The 8,978-nt window shown below is 46.8% G+C and overlaps 1 protein-coding gene across 2 annotated transcripts in view; it reads left to right on the top strand.

The window, feature by feature from the left end:
* Window positions 1-8,978, top strand: part of Lama1 (laminin subunit alpha 1) — a 129,340-nt gene that overhangs the window by 68,755 nt on the left and 51,607 nt on the right. For both annotated transcript variants that reach the window (XM_021186178.2, XM_029471548.1), the window contains 7 exons: window positions 531-617; window positions 1,389-1,600; window positions 3,689-3,795; window positions 4,118-4,298; window positions 5,039-5,175; window positions 6,278-6,514; window positions 7,896-8,039. In XM_021186178.2, coding sequence (XP_021041837.1) covers window positions 531-617; window positions 1,389-1,600; window positions 3,689-3,795; window positions 4,118-4,298; window positions 5,039-5,175; window positions 6,278-6,514; window positions 7,896-8,039 — 1,105 coding nt within the window. The remainder of the gene's footprint in view (window positions 1-530; window positions 618-1,388; window positions 1,601-3,688; window positions 3,796-4,117; window positions 4,299-5,038; window positions 5,176-6,277; window positions 6,515-7,895; window positions 8,040-8,978) is intronic.

Consider the following 8,978-nt stretch of genomic DNA (forward strand, 5'->3'; position numbering starts at 1 on the left):
GAGAGAGAGAGAGAGAGAGAGAGAGAATGTGTGTTTATGTATGTGTCTGTGTATATATCTATGTCTATGTGTGTGTATGTGTCTATGTGTATATGGATCTATGTATCTATCTGTGTATGTATATCTGTCTGTCTGTCTGTCTGGAAGGGCTGTCTTCCAAGCTTGAACCATCAGTGCTAGTGAACCACAGCAGAGAGCGTGAGTGCTAATACTTCCAGAGCATCCAAATTGTCTTCTTGGGGAGACAAGATAGGCCAGGCAGTAGGGAAGAAGCAGTTAGCAGTACAGGAGAGGTTGGGAGCTGAGAGCCCACTGTGTGCTGAAGGGCAGAGCAGGAGGCCATAGACACAGGACACTGATGGGCATGCCAGGCTGTGCTTCATGTTGGAGGCATTGGATTCTGGTCTAAAGGTTGGGAGAGAACATGCTAACCATTTGTTAGAAAAGAAGTATCAGAAAACAACCCTTTAAATATTTAGAAACAAGCTGCGTTCACTGGACAATCATGCTCATTTCAAATGTTTTAACAGTTTCAGCCCTACCTGCCACCTCACTGATGGAGAGGAAGTGGTCTGTGACCAGTGTGCCCCGGGTTACTCAGGATCCTGGTGTGAGAGGTACTTGGGGCCACCCCAACCCCCAGTTTCACAAAGCAGCAGTAACTTTGTTTCAAAAACCAGTACACATTTTATATTTTCTTCTTAAATATCTACAAATCTTCAATGCTAAATGACACATATCAGTTGTCCATACCCCTGTAGATATGATGTGATAATTCAATATATGTATACAATGTATGGTGATGGGTGCTTAGAATATGTAGTTAAGTGTGGTCTTGGTGTCTTGGGCATTGCCGTTATTTTCTAAGATCGTGGATAGAGCAGGATGCCTACTGAGAGAAGAGTGTGCCACCTCCTGGGGCACATCAGTATTCACAGCAAGGACAATGGCAGACGGCAAGGGAGGTCAGTAGTTACCGTTGTCACACGTCTGAGAATTCAGTTGTTCAGACAATAGTGAGGGCACTGGGTGGTCTGATTTAAGAGTCATTCTCTGGCACCCCCAAAGCCAGTCTTGTCTTTTCCCATGTGTAAGCCTTGATGCTTGGTTCTGGTTCATTCAGCCTGTCAAGAGCTGGGTGACATTCTCAGTGGTTAAGAGGTCATGGTTGCACATCCTCTAGGTTTATGCTCATTTGGATCTGCTCCCATCTCACAAGAAGAAAGGAAGATTTGTGGCTCTCGGGATGGAAAGTCACCTCTTTTCCATAGCAAATCTTAAGGGAAAGAGCCAGTCTGATTTATTAGCCATCCGGGGAGCCCCTGGCTAGCTCGGTAATATCTTGAGCAATTCTATTGACTAGATCCTGCTTCCCACCTTGGATATAGATGTGCAGATGGTTACTATGGAAACCCAACCGTGCCAGGGGGAACCTGTGTACCATGCAACTGCAGTGGCAATGTTGATCCCTTGGAGGCTGGCCACTGTGACTCTGTCACAGGGGAATGCCTGAAGTGCTTGTGGAACACAGACGGTGCCCATTGTGAGAGGTGTGCAGATGGCTTCTATGGAGATGCCGTGACTGCCAAAAACTGCCGAGGTAAGTGCCTGAACCAGGGGGTCACAATTGTTATATATTACCATGTGAATCTCGTAACATTTGTCAGAAGGACTCCACCTGGTGGAGAGTGTCTTAGTTAGGGTTTTGCTGCTGTGAGCAGACACCATGACCAAGGCAGCTTTTATAAGTGAAACATTTAATTGGGGCTGACTTACAGAGGTTCAGTCCATCATCATCAAGGGGAGAGAGAGCACGGCATCATCCAGGCAGGCATAGGACTGGAGGAGCTGAGAGTTCAGCATCTTGTTCGAAGACAAACAGGAGAAGACTAGCTTCCAGGGAGCTAGGATGATGGTCTTAAAGCCCACAACCCCAGTGACATACTTCCTCCAACAAGGCCACACCTATTCCCACAAGTCCACACCTTCTAATAGTGCCACTCCTTGGGCCAAGCATGGGCCCACCACAGAGACCTTATCTTGAATCTGTCCTGTGTACTGATGATCTGCCGGTCTCCTATTGATCCGATGTGGACTCAATACTCAACTCCTCACTCTGTATTCTATGGTGGCTTAATTAGCGGTTATCTCTGAAGGTCAGAGGTCTAGAACATTCATACCCATCATGGTCAGGGATGGGGTTTTCTTTCTGAAACCATGGCGGTGGCACACCCTGGTGGTCTGCTCATGCACTACCTGATTTGCTAAGTTCTGTCTGGAGCCTTGAAACTAGGGGTGAGGTAGGACAACTCCTTGAGACGGTTTCACACGTCTGAGATGATCAGCTCTGGGGCTGTTACTGAATCCCTCAGCTTTTGTATTTTTGTATAGTTAAGAAAAAGCTTTATTGTGTGAGAGTTTGAAACATCCATACAATGCATCACATTCGCCCCCACGCCCTCCTCTCCAGCTCTTCCCATCCTCTTCAACCCCTCCCAACTCCCCACTGTGTCTCCCTCCTGATATCTTGCACTCGGCTTTTAAACCCATGGAGTCCCTTCCAAGCTCAGGTAGCAGCGAATGGTGTGGGGGCACATCTCTGAAGGAAACTCTCTGGTAGCCATCAGCCACCAACGCAGCCTGAGAGTCCCCTCTCTACAGCATGCTGCCATTTCTGCTATCTCCGCCTCGTGTGGGTCTAGTTTTTGAACTCTGTCTCAAGGAAGGGATGCACAAATAATAATGCCGCTTGTATATTTTGATAATTCAAGGTAAACGTTGGTCTTATATCACAGCACGGAGAAGAGGTGGTGCCAATCATACAGAAAAATAAAAGTGTAGGCACACATTAGATGAAAAAGGGCCTGGCTTTGGCTCGTCAACCTGAACTTCAGCATCATGGATACCTTAATTTCAAGTGCAGGGAGTGGGTGGTAGATGGGTCAAATTCTAAAGAAAGATCCTCCATGATGAGCACTAAATCTCCTCACTGAATTTAACACTTGCAGTGTCCCAGAGACTTTGAAAAGTGCTGCATCAGCACGTAAGAGACAGAAAATTGGAGGTGATGCTGATGGACATACTAGGGAAAGAGAGGGACATGGTAGAGGGGGTGCCACAGAGATAAACATCAGGACAGTATGTCAAAAAGACAGGGAGGGAGAGAGAGAGGGAGGGAAGGAAAGAGAGGAAGGGAGGAGGTGGGGAGGGGAAGGAGAGAAGACGAGCTGGGAGACCTCCAGCTAGAGAGCAGCTATCTCTGTGTTGATAGCCTGCAGGCCGTGTGCTGGGGAGGTAGGAGTCATGTTCAGAGTCAGGCTATGGGATGCAAGAGTAAGTCCTTTCTAAAGGGTAGCAGGGTTGTGTCTCTCAGGATCTCTGGCAAAGCTGGGAAATATACCCCACATATACCAAGGGAAACCAAAAGCTGGAAGGAAGCCAGGTTCTCAGGAAAGGTGGATTAGCCAGGAAGCTGATCCCAGGCCCCCTCTCAGGCTGTCAAGTCTTCAGGTCCAGGGCCAACACCCCTGCTTCAGAGGTTGCTTCCCACCCTGACGGGACTCTCATTGTCTGTGAAGTATGTTAGCTCTGTGAATGTGTAAGCCTTCTCCTTATGGGATCAAACAGCTTCCACTCAAATTCTTTAAGTAAATAAATCAAACCCTTTTGTGTGTCTTGTGTGTCCTAGCCTGTAACTGCCACGAGAATGGCTCCCTTTCTGGCGTCTGCCATCTGGAGACTGGACTGTGTGACTGCAAACCTCACGTGACAGGACAGCAGTGTGACCAGTGCCTGGTAAGACTGGGCATTGCACGATATTCAGTGACTTACCGGTGTTTAGAATTGACACTTAGCCTGCATCCTCGGGCACTTGAATTCCCATGGGAAGAGCTTACTCGTAGGCTTGGTCACCATGTGCTGAGGCTTCCCCATCAAGAGAACACGGATGCAGTGTGCTCAGAACATGCAGGCAGTGGGCTCGGGAACAGGCCTGTACTATCATTCCGAGAAACACCTTGCCTGTGACTTGGAGAGCATCCCATTGTGTGTTGAGGAGAAGGCCCGGGAGCATTCCACCAGCCCACTAACACCTGGTTCTTCCTCTTTTGTGACATAGTCTGGCTACTACGGGTTGGACACAGGGCTTGGCTGTGTGCCCTGTAACTGCAGTGTGGAAGGCTCCGTATCTGACAACTGCACAGAGGAAGGACAGTGTCACTGTGCACCAGGTGTCTCTGGGAAACAGTGTGACAGGTGTTCACACGGTTTCTATGCATTCCAGGATGGCGGCTGCACACGTAAGTGCAGGGGTGCCTTATGTTCCCCGTCACACTTGCCCTGCCACCTCTCTTGGTGTCAGAATAACTTCTGTGAATGTTACTTCTCTCCTGTCTTTATGGTGGGGCCCTATACCTGTTTTCTCTTTCTAACACTTTGGTTCTAGCGCCCGACCTGCTTGGTATGTGAATTTGGCTCTAGTTTTTGAGACCCCAACCGAAGTCCGCAAGCAGCAGCTTTTGTAAGGGCTGGGGGAGGGGGGGTGACATCTAACACAATTGACAGCTGATAAGAAGTCAGTGACCTTAGAGCAATGGTCCTCAACCTCCTTACTGCTGTGAGCCTTTAATGCAGTTCCTCATATGATGGTGAACCCCCCCAACCATAAACTTATTTTCCTTGCTATTTCATGATTGTAGTTTTGCTACTGTTAGGAATCGCAGTGTAAATATCTGGTATGCAGGATGTGTCATATGTGACCCCTGTGAAAAAGTTGTTCAACTTCCATCGGGGTTTCGACCCATAGGTTGAGAACTGCTGTCTTCTGTTCTTCTGTCCATCAGGTCTGTCCTGTTCTGTTGACCTCTCAGACCCAGGGCGAGTCAGGATGCGCAGCTGCCTCAGGGATAGATGATGAGGTCTCGGGAATCATTGCATCTCTTTTAATAGTGGTTCCAACTATTAATAATAATTGTGCTCTCAAGCTATCACGCTTGGGTCACATCCCCCGTCTGAATTTGTGATGCTTCTTTTGTTTCAGCCTGTGACTGTGCTCATACCCAGAATAACTGTGACCCCGCCTCTGGAGAGTGTCTCTGCCCGCCTCACACGCAGGGGCTGAAGTGTGAGGAATGTGAAGAGGCATACTGGGGTCTGGACCCGGAGCAGGGATGCCAGGTGGGTGCTGCCACCACGCTGGAGTGAGCATTCCTCCCCTGCCGCAAACTGACTTTATCCGGTCACCTGGCTTTAATCAGTTATATTGCCATGGTTCATATTTAAAATCCGTACAACCTGGACTACTGGTCGTGCACCTAGAGTCCCAGCTACTTAGGAGGCTGAGTCAGGGGGATTGTTTGGGTTTAGTTATAGGATTGTCTGGGGAGATAGACTGTGGAGACCTCTCACCTTTAAATAAATAAATGTATAAATAATGGACTTGGAATAGTGCAGGAGAATTAGCATCTTTCAAATTCCTTATTTTGGGTTTTCTTCAAGAATTTAGGCCGGGCAGTGGTGGCGCATGCCTGTAATCCCAGCACTTGGGAGGCAGAGGCAGGCGGATTTCTGAGTTCGAGGCCAGCCTGGTCTACAGAGTGAGTTCCAGGACAGCCAGGGCTATACAGAGAAACCCTGTCTCAAAAAACCAAAAAAAAAAAAAAAAAAAAAAAGAATTTAGCTGTGAAACTGATAGGTAGAAATGTGCATTAATATAGCTATATAACCATACAGTTATATATTTATCTATCTATATGTAGTTTTATAGATATATAGATATTGACCTTTAAATATGCTTTCGTCTAGTCTACATTTTATGTTTTCGACCAGTATATACATTTTCCAGTGGAGCTGTCAATAGTTTCATTAGAGAATTAGGTTGAATCCAAGAGCTCGGTTGTCCTGGACTTAATTAGCTTAGAATTAGGTATGGTTGGGTTTTAGAGTAGTGGGGATATTACTTCTCTACAATATTTTTGCTGAGCTAATTGCAATATTAGATTTAATTCTAGTTCAGAGATTTAACGCTCTGTGTTGGTGTCACCAAGGTACACACAGGCCCTGCCATGCAGCCCATGGTACCTGGCAGGACAGCTCCACTTAGGAACAGCGCAAGGTCAATTCATCTACATTATGCCCCAGATGGTGTTTCTTATGGTGTCTGAGTTTCTGTACTTTCTGAGGATATAAGTTCTGCCCCTATATTAACTCTCTCTCTCTCTCTCTCTCTCTCTCTCTCTCTCTCTCTCTCTCTCTCTCTCTCTCTCTCCCTACCTCCCAGGCTTGCAATTGCAGTGCTGTGGGATCCACGAGTACCCAGTGTGATGTTCTCTCTGGCCACTGCCCCTGCAAAAAAGGGTTTGGTGGGCAGAGCTGCCATCAGTGCTCCTTAGGCTACAGAAGTTTTCCTGACTGTGTCCCCTGTGGCTGTGACCTGAGGGGGACACTGCCTGACACCTGTGACCTGGAACAGGGTCTCTGCAGCTGCTCAGAGGACGGTGGTACCTGCTCATGCAAGGTATTGTGGATCTTCGAGCCCCAGTTTCCTTCTGCTGTTGTCCTCCTGCCCACCCCGGGGACTTCTGACTACTTACATAAACTCTAATGATTAGAAGTACAGTTTCAACCCCTTTCTCGGATTGTTTCATACTTTTGTATCACCTGTTAGTCAAAACAGCTGATGGCCAATGAGCTGGGGCAAGAAATAGGAGGTGGGACACTGGCAGGAAGAGAGGGCATTCTGGGAAGCGGTGAGAGATAAAAGATGAGATGAGAGACTCGGAGAGACTGGCCGAGGAGACACATGTAGAGAAACTCAGAGAGATGCAGAGGGAGACACTGAGGAGAAGAGAAGGGAGAAGCAGGCTAGGACTGAAAGAGAGGTTAACTAATCATTGGTAGATATAGACTAGTTTAACTTGGTTAAGTAAGTGGAGAGCTCTTCAGGGAATGAGCCAAAGCTCATGGCCCAGGCCTTTAATAATAAGTAGTCTCAGAGTTGTCATTCGGAAAGCCAGGGCCAAGAAAGGAAAACTGGATTTAAAGTTATTGTAACAATTCACAGCGTGCTCCCCTGAAATGATGGAAGAAGAGTCTTAGAACAGAATTTTACCACTTACAAGTGTCTGGTGACTGAACTTCTCTGAAGGCAGTGCTTTCCGGCATGCACCCATGGATTGAGTAGCCATCCATTCTTGAAGAAACAAAGTAGCTAGCAAGGCTGTGGGGAAGATATTTGGGGGTTTTATAGCTATGCTCTCAGAATGGTAATATATGTATATATATGTGTACATATATATATACATATATATTTGCTAAAGTAAAGGGATACTATGTAAAATATTTTCCCATGAGGTAAGAGTTTAATGTCACTTTGACTTACACATGTGTCCTTTGGTTTTCCCAGCATGCTTTGTTGCCTGATCACTGCCACCTTCTATAGTCGTCTCTGAGAGCAAGAGAAGGAGGAGAAGGAGGAGAAGGCAGCCTCGGCTGGGGTGTTGGTGTAGGGCTAGAGGGGATGAAGGAATGATTCACAGAGGTTCATGTCTTACCATGTCTCCTAGCAACAGTCCTAGCTCCAGTCAGAATGGCAAGGACCTGGCTGGCCTTCACTAGGCCTGGGGTTTGTCTGGAGGCCCTCTGGATCACCTAGAAACCATGGAGATTAACATTAGCAAATATGTCTTGGTAGTTTCTTCCACCATAGTTTTGGTCCTCAGTCATAACTCAGGAGATCTGAGTATCTGACTTCATTGAGAAGTGTGGCCACCAGAGACTGAGTTTAGCAACGCATGTTTTATTATTTTGTCAGCGTGTCTTATTATTTTGTCTCTCTATGTGCATAAAGTCATATCTCTTCTTTTTCAGGCATTGATTTATTTTCTTTCCACCTGTAGGAGAATGTCGTGGGCCCCCAGTGCAGTAAGTGCCAAGCTGGCACCTTTGCCTTGCGAGGGGACAACCCGCAAGGCTGCAGCCCCTGCTTCTGCTTCGGTCTGTCGCAGCTCTGCTCAGAGTTGGAGGGTTACGTGAGGACTCCAGTAAGTCACATACCTACAGTGAAAGCGTTTTAGCTCTCTTATTTTGGGGAGTCAGGTGGGCATTGGGAGAGAACAAAGACATTAGAAATCCTAGGACAGTGATTAGCTGGCTGTATGAGTCAGTCCTCTGATCACTTCTTCGGTTAGGTGATATAAGCAGAGATAAAGGCTATCTATGCCCACCTTCAGCTGACCCACCGAAGGCTTTTCTTGGAAAGAAGAAATAACTACAGCATCTCCAAGGTGTATTTCCTGTCACTGATGCTTCAGAGTAGCAATCATTTGAACCTAATCAATCATAGTGCCTTGGACATCCTGATCCAAGCCTGCAACCTAAATGAAGTCTTTCCTCTCTGGCGTTAAAATGAAGCTTTTCATCTGGGGACCACCGAGAGAATCTGCAGATCAAATCTGGAGTGTGTGTGTGTCTGTGTGTGTGTGTGTGTGTGTGTGTGTGTGTGTGTGTGTGTGTCTCTGTGTGTGTATCTATGTGTGTATCTATGTGTGTGTCTGTCTGTCTATAGTGTGTGTGTCTATGGTGTCTTTGTGTGTGTCTGTGTGTGTCTGAGAATGTGTCTGTGTGTATATGTGTGTATCTCTGTGTGTGTGTATGGTGTCTCTGTGTGTGTCTGTATGTGTCTCTGTGTGTCTGTGTATGTGTCTGTGTGTATATGTGTGTGTGTCTGTGTGTGTGTTTGTCAGGTATCTCTGTATGTCAGTGGAGTCTCTCTGTATGTGTGTGTGTGTGTGTGCTGTCTGTGTGTCTATGTGTATGTATATCTGTGTTTGCGGTATGTGTGTCTATGGTGTCTCTGTGTGTGTGGTGTCTTTGTGTGTGTATGTATGTGTCTGTGGGTCTGTGGTGTTTGTGTGTTTGTATGTGTATGCTTGTATATGTGTGTGTCTCTATGTGTGTCTGTGGTGTTTGTGTGTTTGTAT

The sequence above is a fragment of the Mus caroli genome, chromosome 17, assembly GCF_900094665.2.
Source record: "Mus caroli chromosome 17, CAROLI_EIJ_v1.1, whole genome shotgun sequence".
Taxonomy (NCBI): Eukaryota; Metazoa; Chordata; class Mammalia; order Rodentia; family Muridae; genus Mus; species Mus caroli.